The 15,993-nt window shown below is 40.3% G+C and overlaps 2 protein-coding genes across 2 annotated transcripts; one reads left to right on the top strand and one right to left on the bottom strand.

Annotated features, from left to right (window-relative positions):
* Window positions 1–25: 25 nt before the first annotated feature.
* Window positions 26–4,117, bottom strand: LOC308086491 (ubiquitin carboxyl-terminal hydrolase isozyme L1-like). Its single transcript, XM_080430042.1, has 5 exons — window positions 3,817–4,117; window positions 2,697–2,847; window positions 1,941–1,988; window positions 1,673–1,742; window positions 26–926 (listed from the first exon to the last, which is right to left on the bottom strand). The coding sequence occupies exons 2-5, from the start codon at window positions 2,793–2,795 to the stop codon at window positions 907–909; spliced, it is 237 nt and encodes a 78-aa protein (XP_080286168.1). The 5' UTR covers window positions 2,796–2,847; window positions 3,817–4,117; the 3' UTR covers window positions 26–906.
* Window positions 4,118–4,553: 436 nt separating this feature from the next.
* Window positions 4,554–12,379, top strand: LOC308088754 (G2/mitotic-specific cyclin-B2-like; the record flags this gene model as incomplete). The annotated part of the gene is made up of 11 exons (XM_080433321.1): window positions 4,554–4,634; window positions 6,198–6,314; window positions 6,497–6,640; window positions 7,556–7,756; window positions 8,020–8,178; window positions 8,281–8,526; window positions 9,020–9,160; window positions 9,308–9,418; window positions 9,994–10,094; window positions 10,642–10,804; window positions 12,338–12,379. The coding sequence occupies 11 exons, from the start codon at window positions 4,554–4,556 to the stop codon at window positions 12,377–12,379; spliced, it is 1,506 nt and encodes a 501-aa protein (XP_080289447.1).
* Window positions 12,380–15,993: the final 3,614 nt, after the last annotated feature.

The raw sequence follows: 15,993 nt of genomic DNA, 5'->3' as shown, positions 1-15,993 counted from the left end.
TGTGTGTGTGTGTGTGTGTGTGTGTGTGTGTGTGTGTGGTGGCTTGAGCCTCCCATGGCTCAAGTCCCCTTCAGCCGGCACGCCTCCGTCGGTGAAACCGAGTGGACCTTCTTCAATCTGACTGCCTCTCCAATCGTTTATACGTTTCCACAAAAAAGAAAAACACACAAAAGTGATGTTACATCAATGTGTCATTAAACATTGAATTAGTTTCCCCCCATTACAAGCAGGAATTGTGTGAAGAGAGAAGGTTAATGGAAATGCTTAAACAACACTTGTTTTGTAGCTTTGTAGCTGCAGTTGAAGCAAGTTCAACTTGGATTGTAGCTTTAGATTTTGTAGCAGCTACAAGTTGTTAATTCGCAACATCCAGCTTTACTCAAATGGTACAGACCACATAACACAATGCATGTTAGTCCCATATCCTGACAGACCTGTCAATGATCTTCACATCATGTACATAGCAGACAGGCCTGTCAATCATCTTCAATTACTCCTCCTAATCCTACAGTTACTCCTTTACAAATCTAGGCTTTCTAAGTAGCGAATAAGAAAACTCACTTTTTATCACCCGTTTTCCCTGAATAAGTTTCCCCAGACAAACATAGACAGATCTTTTTAACCATGTAACAATAATTAGTCTTTCCATGACAAACTTTTCTAAATGTTCCAAAGAAGTTTCAAAAGTATCAGATCTACAAGCTGACAACGTGTCGTGATGCGCAACATTGTGAGCTTGTATATCTGCTATTTTCACACTTTTTCTTTTATTTTCCCCAGTACTGTACATGCTAGATTGATATGGTTGTGGTTGTGACTATGTTTGGAAGGTTTACTGAGGGTTGGAAAGCCTCAGTCTTGGCTCCAGCACCAGCAGCAGAGATCCTCTGATGATTCCAGGACTTGCTATACGTCTTCATTTTCATCTGGAGAAAAACACAATACAACACAATCAATCATGATCTAATGTTTAGAAAATGTACCTCAGAAACCCTTTCAACTGCATTATACTCAATTGCCTGAGGTACCCCATGGATCTAGTAGAATGTTTCACAAGTTTTATTCTATTTCAAAATGAGCTAAAACAGCCTGTATACAAGCTCACAATGCATTGCATGGCAACATCGACCATGATCTGGCACTACCCAAATTTAGAACAAACATGGGGAAATTCTCATTCTACTCCTCTGCCACCAAAATGTGGAATGCCCCGACACAACAATCCATTAAAAGATTCTTTCAAAACGGGCCTGAAAAAACATCAGGAGACCACAAGGGGAGGTATATGTAAATTCCCATAGAAGGAGTCATCATTCACTGCCGCCGTTTTTCCCTTTGCACATATGTGTTTGTTGATGACATGTATTAGTGTACATTTCTTATGCTAAGTTGATTAATTGAATACATAGGACCACAATGGGAACAAGTCCCCTTGACTTTTTTGTGTTATCTTTTTAGCCTTAATGTCTTACTGCACCACGTGCTGTTTATATTTCTGACTTCATAAATTATTCAATCAATCTGCAAATGTTCCGCCTAGAATAGGGATACTAGGGTTCACCTTAGTAAACTAAGAAAACAAAATCTGGTAACAAATACTTTTTGCCATTAAAAAACTGCTGTAGCAAATGGATGTACAAGGGCGTGTATAAATACTGACACACACACTCACCCAGTTCATAGAGCTGATCTTTCATGTTGATGAAGGTGATGAAGTGGAAGTTGACTTTATCGGGTTCCGGCTGAGAAAGTGAAACATTGAAGACTTGGATTTGTACATAATGTATGTATATTGCATTTTTCATATCAGTAATGAGAAGCTCAAAACCATTAGCATATGTGTCAACAGACAAAAACTGACCAAAAGTATTGTGAACATAATATATTTTCAAACATGTATGAAAATCTAAATTGAGCCAAACAGCTGTTAGAGGACTTACCCTACACTGGCCCTGTGCAGCCGCCTCATCATGAGCCTCCCGGATGGCCTTGGAGGAGAAAGAAAATAATTGTGTTAAATCAGAATCAGAATCAGTTTTATTGTCACATCACAGGTTTACAAGGTAAAAAGTGGGTGAAATTCTTTTTTGTACATCGTTCCCATCGCAACGTTAGTTTCCATTGAAAGAAGAGGGGGGGGGGGGAAGAAGAGGGTGGGGGGCAAGTGGGAAGGAGATCAAAACAAGAGAGCAACAGAAGGCCAGACAAGTTATCTACATATTTACAAAGTACCTGAGATAATAAAAACTAAAAAAACTAAGGTGCCTGAGCATAGCAGCAATGTATTGTATACTGTGCATGATAGACAATGGACGTTAAGGTGCTTAGAGGAAAGGAGCACAATAAAAAAAACTGAGGATATTGTCTTTCATTGCACAAAATGTGAGGGTTTTAAGAATATTTCAGTTAATAGTAATAACATGGGCAGTGATTTCCATGTTATTTAACCACTTAAACCCTATATACTTTGGAGAGGGGTCCCCCAGGGTCTTTACTAATAATACATACATAATAATACATACATGATCTAACATGGATTCAGGCCCCTCAACCTCCCTTTCATTTGTCGACATCTCCAGGCTAGTTGATGCATACATACATCTTAGAACACATCATATGGAGATATACTTCAATAAAAGAGACATTTAAAATAAAATGGAGTGCATCTATATTGCCAGCATATAATTCAAAAATACCTTCTCTTGGTGAGCTTTGCTGAGACCATAGTATGTCCCAGATATGGATTGACATGGACGTGCCATTGATGAAGGAATGTCTTTTTCTGCAGGACTCATAATCGAGGCCAAAGTAGGATCATGTTTTTGTGTTTTCAGAACCAGGGATTTCCTGAAATAAACAGAGGATGGGTTATACATTAGGACAAACTGTACTGTATTGCAGTGGTTCTCAAAGTGGGGTCTGGGGACCCCCAGGGGTCTTTGAGGGGTGTTCAAGGGGGTGAAATTATTTAATATATAAAAATCTGTTTAACCACTTTAACTCTATATGGTTGGCTGTCTGAAAATAGCAGATGAACAAGCTCACAACACGTTGTGAGCCTGTAGAAGCTTGTAGATCGGCCTTTTTCAAAAAATATCTTAAACATTTGACAAATTAGGATTTTTTTTTTAAACAAATCTTGTATGGGGTCCTTGTCTCCTTGAACCAGCTCAAATGAACAAAGATCATATCTGAGTACAATATAATGACAAATATCAACTGGAACTACGGTTAATTTATTTACTACAAACTATATGCTACTATTAGCATGTTAGCTAGCCATGGATCACAGACGCTCGTCCGTCACGAGCGTCATGGCTGAACTTCAACCTGGTGTTTGCACGTTCTTCATTTACGGCCCGTACATCTACATAAACGTTCAGATTTCAAATATAAAGTGCTTACCTCATGGCCACGGATGTTACAATTCTATTCGGGCCCTCAAATGTACTCGCATCTTCCGTATTGTTCAATAAAAAGCATTTTAATCCGATCGATGGCCATTTTTTTCATATGCTTTCAACTGCGCGACCTTATCGGTTGGAAGGTGTATTGCACTCTAATACATTATAACTCTATGAGAAAATGGCCACCAATCGGATTAAAATGTTTTTTTTATTGAATAATACGGAAGATACGGTTACTTATACCCACCCGAAGTGAATTGCAACATCCATGGCCATGAGGTAAGCACTTTATATTTTAAATCTGAACGTTTATGTAGATGTACGGGCCGTAAACGGAGAAAGAGCAAAAACCAGGTTTAAGTTTCGTCATGACTGTCATGTTTCAGGGCTACATGTTAGCATGTCTTACCTGAGAAGCTGAAGCTGAAGCTGATCCAGAAGTATGCTCTCTGTCTGGAAAAACTGACGGTACGGCTGTACTTTTCAACAGTCGTCTGTCTCTTTGGAAGATACTTGTAGTCTTCAGAAAATGACCACTGCACACATAAGTTTGGTACGCTTGCCTTGCGTCTGTAATGGCGTGGAGCATAGGGTGTCTGTAGCGATCAACCACAACCACAACTCTTTATTCTCGAAAGGAAAACGATGTAAAGTTTTGTCTCCACAAAAATCACGAGTCCACAAACTTGACTAAAGACACTAAAGTTAGTGTAGGCTGCTTGCTGTGGGTGTGTCAGTGAGTCAGGGAACAGCGTGGTGACTTTGTTTACAAACCAAACCTCGCGAGATGCAAAGCGTTTCCCCCGCGAGAGTTGAGGCCGCAGTTATCATTATATCATTTATATTTTTAATTATATATTTCTTAATCATAAAGTTGACAAAAACTCGTTTGTACGCAAATAAAATATATAGGTAAATGTAATATAACATACATTCTTTTGTATTTTATTTTTGAAGTTTAAACCTACTGTAATGTGTGTATAACTTCTGTTAAATAAAGTTAAAACCTCTAAAATGCCACGATTTCGCTGTGTGCGGGAAAGTAGCTGATCTACAAGCACACGACGTGACTCTGACATGGCGCTTTGTGAGCTTGTAGATCGGCTATTTTCCCACACGCAAAGGCACGCACCTTCGAATGACGCAATGTGCATCCCTTCAACCAATGAGCGGCGTGCATTCGGCGGGCAGCCGGCCAATCAGAGGAGTCACGTGCTGTCTGTGGACGTTGAGCTAGGTAGCAGCTGAGAGAGTGCTTCAGTCAGTGTTTGATGCTTCAACAACAGAGGACTTCTGACTCACTACTGCCTGCGGTAGATAACTGAAGACTAGACTACAGACATCACTGTTTATTGACAGTTGCTTTCAGAATTGAACGGTTTTATCGTATCTTCGGTGGAGTTTAGCATTATGGTGAGTACAGTAATTATGAAAAATAGTAATACCTAGAGTTAAGCTTGTTATTCTCCCTTTATTAGGCTAAACGTTAACGTTATGGTGTTGGTGTCGCTCGACGAACTGATCTTCCAAGCTTATAACCGACGCTTTGTCAGCTTGAAGTTCTGTTCTCTGCTGGTCGACAAGCGACGTGCATTGAGTTTCAGTCTTTTGTTTTGTGGTGTTTCTGGCTTATTTGACGTTATTTGGTTGTGTCTGTGCTGTTTTGGTTGCTGTTTGCTCATGTTTGCTGGTTCAACGGCTTTAAAACGTTGGTTGTTGAGAGAATTTTGAATGTTTTGAACGTTGGTGAAGTGTGTTTTGAACCTTCTCAACGTAAAGTATAGTTTGATTTGATCGTTGCTTTTTAACTAAATTCAGAATTGAACGGTTTGATCTTATCTTCGGTGGAGTAAAATAATTATGAAAAAAAAACTAGAGTTAAGCTTGTTATTCTCCCGTTAGGCTAAACGTTGACGTTATGGTGTTGGTGTCGCTCGCCGAACTGATCTTCCAAGCTTATAACGGACGCGTTAACTTGTCAGCGTGATGTTTGCTGGTTTAACGGCTTTTAAACGTTGGTTGTTGAGTGAATTTTGAATGTTGTGAACGTTGGTGAAGTGTGTTTTGAACCTTCTAAACGTAAAGTGCAGTTTGAACGTTGCTTTTTAACTAAACACGTTGTTTTTAAAGGGACTACACCACGAATTTTTACTTTTTCTTCTTTTTTGTGTGTTTTTGGTCTCTCAAAAATACCCCAGTTTGAACACTCAGGCTTTCACAGCAAATCTGGGGTTTTGGTCTAAAAACAGGCCAAACTGATTTGGTCCCTGTGCCCACGGCACGTCAGGGAACAATTCCTCCCGTTTTTCAGTTCCAACCAACCAAAAAAAAAAAAAAAAAAGTTTTCTTTTAATTTTTTTTTTTTTTTTTTTACTTTTTCCACACAGAACCAGGAGATAACATGCATACAAACTGGCTCTAGCGCCCCGTGCCAAACAGGACAATGTGGTATTGCAGGTGAAAGTGCTTTATAAGCCAGAGAGAAGTTAGTTGGAATGAGTATATCTGAGGCTTGATTTAGGCTCAAACCTTTTGAAAAACGTTTGAGGGACATAAACAATATGATATTAAATATTATTATTATTTTTTTAAATTCATGGTGTAGTCCCTTTAATGTCTGTTCTGCTCGGCAAGCGACATGAATTGAGATTGAGTCTTTTGGGTGTTAATATGTGGCTTAATTTATGTTGTATTTGATCCAGTATTGTTTTTTGGTGAATCTTTTAAACCTCAAGTGCATTTTTAACGTTGCTCTTTGTAACTGTTTTTGTTTCTGTTTTTGAATGTTAGTTTCAACAGTGGATGAACGTGCAGAACCCTGCATACATGGGGAAGACCAACAGTGCTCCAAAGAGAGCTGCTCTTGGAGACCTTTCCAACTTTGCCAACAAGGCTTCTAACACCAAGGTAATATTTAAACCCTTTATTCTCAACCTTTACAATTTCACAGTCCCCAATTTGATACTTTTTTTCAGATCCCTACACTGAAATCCTTTTGTTAATTTAAACTGACTGTTAATTTAAACAATTACGTTGTTTACATTTAATTTGTATACCTCTAATGTAAGGTTCCCTTTGTACACTCTCAGTTCAAGACGGTACAACAGGACAAGGCCCTGGATGATGGTGTCTACACAAGAATCCTACAGAGGATCCCTGATGTACCATGGGTGAACGTGGACCACATCAGAAATGTGGACCTCTGCAGAGGCCTCCCAAGAGTCGCAGACAAGGTCAGGGAGAGAACGGTGGCTGGGCACTGTGGCAGGCACCTAAAACTGATGGCCAACAAATGTACACAAGGCACAGCTAGGAGGGGAGAGAGGCGCACCACCTATGTAGACACACTGCAGCGTGACAGCAGAGCTAACAACACTGCAGAGCTCCTGATGGGGGACAGGAAGGTGTGGAGAGCGTCCATCCTGGAATCCAGAGTAAGTTTTTGCTAGTCTGCACTGTAGCATTGCATATCATCGCTGTCGGGTGGAAACATTCTATCTCCATATTTCAACTTTATGTTTTTATATAAATGAATGAATGCTCTACGTTGTCGTATCATGCAAAAGTAGTTACTCGACTAGTCACAACGCGTTTTTGAAGATGGCCAAACCTATTTAGCCCTGAGGCAGATTTATTTTATAAACGGCCTCTAAATGCTAACCTTCTGAAAAAAAAACTCTTCTTTATTTAAAAAAAAACGAAAACTAAAATCATTTTGTCAGTTGCTATACAGTACATGGAAACATCTAAAATGACAGATGCTTTCCCAGATTGAAAGGTATAACAATGTATAGGCTTTCCAAGTCTAAATGGGTTAAGTGTGTGTGGGGTTTTATAAATATTGAACCAATGACAGGTATTAACAAGAGCTTGTGACTAAATAATAACTAGATTGGAGCCATTGGAATTGTTTCTTTTTTCCATTTCCTCAAAAGTAACAGTTATGGACATGCAATGTTTCTACCCGACAGTGACGATATACACTCAGAGTTACAGACCTGTAAGGGTCCATTTGGACCCCTGGTGGTCTCTGGACCCGATGTTCAGAACCAGTGATTTAAACTATGTACAAGAAACACATTACCTACAGTTTAACTTCAAAGAAGAATGTGTTTTGAATACATTTTTTATTCTTTTCTCCTTCTCAGAGAACTGGAGTTGCCAGAGTTCAGGCACCTCCTCAAGTGTCTCCCTCCACTGGTCCAGAACAAGCTGCAGATGTTTCCATGAAGGAGGCCTTCCCTGACCCGCTCCTCACAGTAGAGGACATTGATGCAGGAGACTCACAGATGTCCCACCTATGTTCTGAATATGTCAAAGACATATATGCACATCTAATGGATCTAGAGGTATGTGATGCCAGAGGCATGTTTTCTTTACTACATGATGTGACTAGGGTTGTCATACAATCATCACTTTTTACTTGACGATTCATTGTCATACAAATAATTGCGATTAACGATTTAATCGTGTTTTTCAATTGAACATTGGAACATAAAAATGTAATTTCTATTTGGCTTTTAGGCCATGTAAACATGATGTAATAATTGTGACAGGCTTAGATGTGACCTGGCGAATTGCAGCAATGTAATGAAGTCTTTTGTTTGTACAGGTAAAGCAGGCTGTGCGACCCGGGTTCTTGAAGGGCTACGACATAACGGCACACATGCGAGCTACGCTAATCGACTGGCTGATCCAGGTTCATTTAAGTTTCCCGCTGCGGCAGGAGACACTCTATCTCACAGTTGCCATCTTGGATCGTTTTCTGCAAGTAAGGGCAACTTACAAATTAGTTTGCCATTTGATCTGCTCTTGTCTTTCTTTATTTTCTTTTCCTTTTCTTTTTTTAATGAGCTGTTGTGATGTATTACAGGTTCGGTCAGTTTCACCAAAGAAGCTCCAGCTTGTTGGTGTCACTGCCATGCTAGTGGCCTCAAAGTACGAGGAGATGAGACAAATAGGTGCCCCAGGGATCCAGGACTTTGCCGACATCACAGACAACGCCTTCACAACCACTCAGATTAAACAGATGGAGCGTGTAATGCTGAGGTACCTCAACTATGAGCTGGGGTTCCCGCTGCCCCTGCACTTCCTCAGGAGAGCATCCAAGGCTGCAAGCGTGAGTCACTGTTCACATGGTTCACTAACATACAAGGTGTAGTGATCAGACTTGACCCTCTGCACCAAGACTTTGTCCAGACTGCAGGCCAAATCTGATCTTTAGGACTGACTGTCAACACTGTTATTTGCAAGTGGTTAGTTTGGATTTGTGTTGAAAATAGCAGATCTACATGTCACAATTTGACATGTAAGCTTGTGGATCGTCTATTTCCCACAAGCGCCATGATCGTTCACAGTTTCAGTGTTCAGACTGAAACACACATTTAGAAAATTAGATTTCCATGAGGTTTTATGCTGTTCAGACTTGATAAAACAACTCTGATTTCCAATCTGGTTAGGACAATTATCAGATTTGGCCTGACGGTGTGAACATAGTCTAAATGAACATAGGTGGTGACTGGTCAAATGGTGGTTAAAATAAAGCATGTAGAAGGGTATTTTGAATTTATTATGCAAGCGTGCTTTTTAATAGTGTTGTTTGTTTGTTCTAGTGTACTGTGGAGAGACACATGCTGGCCATGTATCTCATGGAGTTGACACTCCTTGACTACGACATGGTTCACTACCGGCCCTCTGAGATTGCTGCTGCTTCACTGTGCCTCTCTCAGCTGCTGCAGGGTGGCCTGCCATGGGTGAGTTCAATAGAATCAATGTATATGTTGGCTTATTAGTACAAATGACTAGCTTGACATTTTGTCTTTGATTCTAGTTTTTTCCCCCTACAGAGCAGTATTGCACCACATATGATGATCCTAACGATTGTTTTTCATGTGTTGCAGACTCCTACAGAGCAGCATTATACCAGGTATGACGAGGCTCACCTGAAGCCCATAATGCAGCACATGGCAAAGAATGTCGTTGCTGTCAATGAGGGGAAAACAAAGTTCCAGGTGAGTTGGCAAACAAAGGCATTTGGAAGTTGATGGAGTAAGATGTGGATGTTTGAATAGATGAATACTAATGCTAAGATTCCCTCTCCACTAGGGTTGGCGTTAGGATAAATATAGGTTAGCATGTTATTTAGACAGATGCTATGTTCATGTGTTTATCTGGCATCCTATAGTTTCAATGTACAGATTATTTACGTTTTGATACTATATTATTTAGACTGATGCTAATTTCTTAGTTTTCCTATGATCCTAGATTACTAAGACACTACACTGTCTCTCTGCATGTGATGTGTTGTACAGTGTGTTTACCTGGCTTAATTGCTAATGCTTACTGTAAGTTGCTCTGGATAAAGAGCGTCTGCTAAATGCCTTAATTGTAAATTGTAGTATAGTATAATGGAGTATACTATAATAAAGGAATAATAGGGATGTTTGCATAGATGAATAGTGAAGTACTAATATAAATGTTCCCTCTCCACTAGGGTTAGGGTTAGTATAATGTAGTATAATATAATGGAGTGAGATGGGGATGTTTAAATAGATTAATACTAATGCTAGTTTTCCCTCTCCACTAGGCTGTCAAGACAAAGTTTTCTGAGAGCAAGCTGCTGAATGTCACTGAACTCTCCGAGCTGCAGTCCTCCATAGTGAAGAGCTTGGCTGCTCCCCTGCTGTGGTCAGTTTCTTCTGCATGATTGTGTCATTGCTGCCGTAGGTCTTATGGCATTATGTTGTAATGAGTCTATTTAGCTCCAGGTATTCTATCTATTGTGTCAGTGTCCTATTATAGTTTGTTGACACAGAGAGCGTTCTGCTTGGCTTAACTTAGTCAACGACTAGTCAGTGGACTTCTATCACTCTGAGTGTTCATAAATGAACAATAACAAAAGGCATGTATATAAATCAATAATCTCTAACAGTTTTATTATTTATTTATTTTTTGTCTGTGCGTATATAGGTATTTACATGTGTGTGTATATGTATATATGCATATTAGTTATTATTATTGCTTTCTTCTTTCCTTTTTTTTCATTCTAGAATTCAGCTAACAGTCTTTGACACTAACGTACTATTCAGTAATGCTTCTTCTTCTTCTTTCGTGTGTCATCATCAGATTTCCAGTTCAGTAGTGTACAGCCACGCCCTCGTCTCAGGTCCCACATCGAAGAGGCCGGCCTCCGAGGGTGGTTTATACAGGGGACAGACTGTGATTATGTGCTCAGCGGTCTGCTCCGGCTCCCCACACTTGCATGCTGCTCCGTCCGCCAGGCCCCACTTCCTCATGGATGTTTTGAAGCATCCGACCCCGGTTCGCAGGCGGTTCAGCAGGGTCCATTGCCGGCGTGGCAGTTCCTCTCCTTTAATGCCGCCTCCCGGGTCCTGGATGTAACGGTGGATGCATGTGGGCCCGGCCAACTCCCACTCCTGCTTCCAGGCTGCCGCCAGCCATGCCTCTGTAGACAGGTCCTCAGGGATGGACCTGAGCAGCTCTTGTACCGCCTTGCTGTACGGGTGGCGGGACTTGAGCCTATCTAGAGGAAACACTGTTGTGGTGGTGTTGTGCAGGATATGCCAGTCATGTCTACGGGCTTTCCTTGCAAGGGATTCAGTAATGCTGTTGACTGTTGTGTATGTACAGTATGTTTAGGAGCCAGGGATTAAGGTGTGTGTGTGTGTGTGTGTGTGTGTGTGTGTGAATATGTTTGTATATATCCATGTAAATATCTATGAATTATGTAAATATCATTAATATAATAAATCTATCAGTTTGAACCATAAGAATTGTTGGTCTGACTCTTTCTAGTTGTGACTTGTGATGATTGTAGACTTATGACTGAATTGTAGAAAAGTGTGTTCCTTCCTGTGCATCTGTCTAGTGTCTCTTTCCCTCGTCTCAGGCAATTTGCTAAATGTGTGCATGTGTTTGTATTTAGGTGCCAAATGTGTCAAATATATAAAATAATAAAAATGCCAAACTGAACGCCTGAGCTGCCATTAGAAGTTATGTTCTTAAATATTCGGTTTAAAGGGATATTTCACAAAAAAAAACTTGGGTCATTTTATCGTCTACTCAGGCTTTTGTGAGCCCCCCAGACCGTTTTTAAGTTGCTTGATTCAGTATTTAGATATTCAATATGCATTTTATCAGACACGCCCCCTTCCTATACAAACCCATTATAGCTTCAAACTCCATTTCTAACATGTTAGATTCATCAAAAACACCCGTCCTTGGTTCTGGTGACTCACCCTGCCATCCTAATACGCGAGGGGGTCGTGTTTTTTCGAATACTTTTTTCATTTATAGAGAACTGATGTCAGTCATCACATTTGGGCATATCGACACACACATTTTTTATTTTGAGTCGACAAGTGCTGCTTTGGAGGCGGTTTGTTCAAAACCAGGTCGCTGATATGACTCAACCTTACTTTCCTTAACCATGTTTGGCTTAAGTGAGTTTGAGGCCGTTGATGTGCTATTAAAGATAAATTACACTTGGGTAGTGAGTGTGAGTTGTGTATTTGACCTCTGTGGAACACAGAGATGAAAACTAAACAAGCTAAGACATGGTGGAGGAAATAAACATTTTAAGGAGTGCCAGTAAAAAAAACGATTTAACCCCATAAAACATCTTAAACCGAATAGTGTCATTACACAGAACCGGGAAAGTCAAGAATAAAAGGAAAATGGTGTCATTTTGCAGGGTGGGTATCACAGGAATACTGAAGAAGGGCACAAATGCAGATGACCAAGACTGAGCCGGTGCGGTTCAGTGATTTAACACACAAAATGACATATGAAAATTAAAACACAGAGTGTCCGTTTGTGGCTAAGGGCAATTTTTTTACTTTGCCTTAAAAAATACAGCTGTAAACTAACATGTAAGTCTATTGGACATTGTATTGTGTTGTCACATCCAGTGCTGCTTTGAGCTCTGGATCAGCCGCTGTCCATGGTGCTGAAGCGCCGCAGCTTCAAAACCTCCCAAGTCAAACTAAGGATTCAGTCAAGCCTGGAGGCTCCTTGATAAGGGGTTTGAGTTCGATTGCTTAGTTTTTATCCTGCTCACTGCCTACTGATACTTTGACACACTTCAAAACATACAGGCCATTGATTAGCTGTGACAAGGAAGCAGACATATTTTCTCACTTAACAGACAGAACAAAAACTTGGGACAGGTGGGTCAGGTTAAAGGTTGCTTTTTATTGACTGGAACACAGCTGCAGTGTCAATAGAACAGATTGGGAAGCTTCCAAAAAGACAAAAGGTTTGGAACAAAGCCTAGTGTCATCCTAGCCTGGGATCCAGCCTGCTTCGCTACGTTCGGTGGACTGTTTTTTTCTCTCTTCGCTTCTCAGTCTGGAAAGCACCCCATCTCCAAGGGAGGCGGGACATGGCATACGGCTGGAATCGAACCGTGGTTTCTGATTGGTCTGTGGTGCGGGGCGGGACAAAAAAAAACAGTGTGATCGTTGTGATTCGTCATTCGTTTGAACAACATCCAATCAGCAACGACGTTGCCTAACGTAACATATGTAGTTCCAGTGTAGTTCTGCAAAATGAGTCAATAGGGTGCTTTCCAGACTGAGAAGCGAAGAGAGAAAAAAAAGTCCGCCGAACGTAGCGAAACAGGCTGGATACCAGGCTAGTGTCATCCCCCCAAAAACTACAATTCTTTCAAATGGACACTTCTTTTTTTTAACAGGCTTCTAGACCTTTGCCCACCAACAGTGTAAATGACAGCTTTACAGTTTCTAGAACATGGACTGAAACCTCACCCAAATAAAAAGTGCAAATTAACAAGAGTCATTACAAATTAAACATTCTTTCAAAAAACACAACATGGGGAAAGGCAAAGGATTGTAACACCGGCAGTATCATGTTAAGGTGCCCACAAGCATCTGAATTCAGAACTTTCCATCTTATGAAGACTACCTCTGTCTTTTTTGAGATGCATGACTTCACACAGCAGCGACTGGCATTTAAAAAAGACACAGGCAAGTCTCTTCCCTCTCACTGAACAAGGGCCTCTACCAATAAAACCCATTCTTCTCATCCATTTTCAATCATCAGTTGCCACTGAAGGCACTCCTCTAAATCCAGATTCTCAAACTACGAAAACTATTCCAAATGCACAAACTAAGTAGTATTAACATACACAGAAAAGGCACAACAGACAAATTCACACATGTTCACAGGCAGTGATGTTTGTCTGATCTCAATAAAAGTTCAGAAAACAGTAGAAATATTAATATAACAAAATTTCAGTGCTAAGTATCACATTAAGGGCTTGGGCGAGCTTGTATCGAACATGCATCGAAAAGAGGACTCACTGAGCATGTGTAGAAAAAATGCAGTTCCCTGGGCTCATTCAAAACAGCCCTAAAAACCCATCTTTCTGGAGGCCGAAAGAGGAGCTAGTACCAGTTTCCCTGTAGACAGACGACCCCCCCCCTCCTCTTTTTGTACATATTTTGTATTTCCTCATGCTTTTTTTGTATATAATTTTTATTTTTCCATGCTTCCCCCCCCCCCCCCTTTTTTTTGTACATATATTTTTTAAATGCTTTTTTTGTACATAGTGGTATTTTTTCTGTATTATCTGTATTTTCATGTTGATTTTTGAACTGTTTGGTTGCTACTATATATGTCTATGAAATCAACTCAAGGACCCCAACGGAAACAAGTCCGCAAGGACTTTTTTGGCCGGACCTTTTAGACAAAAGCATTATAAATGTAACTGTGTTGTTTTACATTCTTTTGCCTAATAAAAATTTCAATCAATCAATCAATAGATGTCACAGACACACACGCAAGCAAATAACGCTTTGTTGGCAAGTTGTGGGTGTGCTCTGTGTAACAATGTGTGCTACAGTATATAGTGCAAAGTGTCTGCAGATGTAGTATGTGTGTACAGGACATTCTGCAATGCCTGGGGATGTCTGTGTGTGAGCTCTCAACAGTAATTTGGTTTCTATCGTGGTTAAGTATTCTACCTGTTGGGGATGTCTAACTGTGGCAGAGTGCCACCGCAGAGAAACGGACTTCGCCCTTCTCCCGTTCCATAAATTCGCGACACACAGCAGCAGCATCCTGGAGGGGAAGAAAAGGAAAACGGTTATGCACAGTTTGGCAAGATCACTGTGGTCCTTTTTGTGCCCAAGGCACACCAATGGACATGTAAAAGAATTCAAGGCACACCTGTATTCATAAGTGTGCAAAATAGCCTCTAGAACACATTTCTTAACTCTGCAAACTTTTATTTACCAATGCCAAAGTTTAACATCATATGCCCCATTTAATACAGTCATATATTTTAATCATAATAATATCTGCCATTTTCAGTACTAGTGAAAATAAAAATAATAATAAAAGAGTAAATAAAATGTAACCTACAATGACATGCCCAATATAGGGACAACAGGTTTAAAAGTGGTTCTACGTTTGTCTGTAGAGGTACAGAATTAGGAAAAGAGGGCACACAAGTACATTTGAATTCATAACGTTGTATAGCTTTATATATTGCAATAAGGTATGGTTGTCAAAATCCCAAGGCTGATCTCGCAGAACACGGGTTTGCTGTCACACGAGTGCGTTTTGGAACCCCTGGTCTACCCTAGTTCAAGTTGGTAACCCATCAAGTCACATTCTTCATGCAAACAAAACTGTGCCAATAAAGTGACTATTACTGTAGTTCTGATTTTCATCTTCAGAGAACAGGGCTGCATTTGGCTTTATAAGTCCTTGCAATAAGTAATTTCACTCAAAGCTGTAAGAATAGCAACAGAAACATGACCATAGTTATTACCTTAATGAAGGAATCATCTGTGGTGGCTCCATGCTTCACTGCCCCATCCATTCTCCCATCTAAAAAAAAAAGAAGGAAAACGCACATTGCAACTGAAATACTAAGCAAGGCTATACACACACACACACACACACACACACACACACACACACACACACACACACACACACACACACACACACACACACACACACACACACACACACACACACACACACACACACACACACACACACACACACACACACACACACACACACACACACACACACACACACACACACACACACACACACACACACACACACACACACACACCTCAAGTGTACTGTATGCAGTCTGTTGCACAACACAGCAGATGCTTAGAACCCTTTTCTTGCACTATTTTTGCTTAAGCTATGATCTCACCATGGATGATTATGGTAGTTGTACACTATATTTACAGTATATAAATATACTACCTTGACGAGTTCACAAAATGTGAAGAAATACAGCTTGAAATAATTGTATAACCCATTTGTACAAAGTCTTAAGCTCAACCACTGAAACCCTACAGTATATACACTTCATTGACTGGGGTCCTCTGGGACTATCCTTCCGAAGTCGTTTTTCCATCTACACCAAAATAAGCAATTAGAACAATATGTAAAATTATGATTTTTGATTGTTGTAAAGCCGTTTCTGCTGTTCCACATACAAAATTATGGTGTTTTGGTATTATCGTTCAAAACCTATGTTTCTGCTATTGAGGCTTTAACCTTTGCTTTT

Source organism: Gymnoscopelus braueri (genome assembly GCF_963280865.1).
Source record: "Gymnoscopelus braueri genome assembly, chromosome: 1".
Lineage (NCBI taxonomy): Eukaryota > Metazoa > Chordata > Actinopteri > Myctophiformes > Myctophidae > Gymnoscopelus > Gymnoscopelus braueri.
Note: the sequence above shows the minus strand (reverse complement) of the source record. Positions and strands in the feature narration are given on the sequence as shown.

Coding starts and splice junctions, on each gene's coding strand:
- LOC308086491 (XM_080430042.1), bottom strand. CDS start 2,795: ATGAGTCCTGCAGAAAAAGACATTCCTTCATCAATGGCACGTCCATGT. Junction 1,743..1,940: donor CTGCACAGGGCCAGTGTAGG/GTAAGTCCTCTA, acceptor TCACTTTCTCAG/CCGGAACCCGATAAAGTCAA. Junction 927..1,672: donor AGATCAGCTCTATGAACTGG/GTGAGTGTGTGT, acceptor GTTTTTCTCCAG/ATGAAAATGAAGACGTATAG.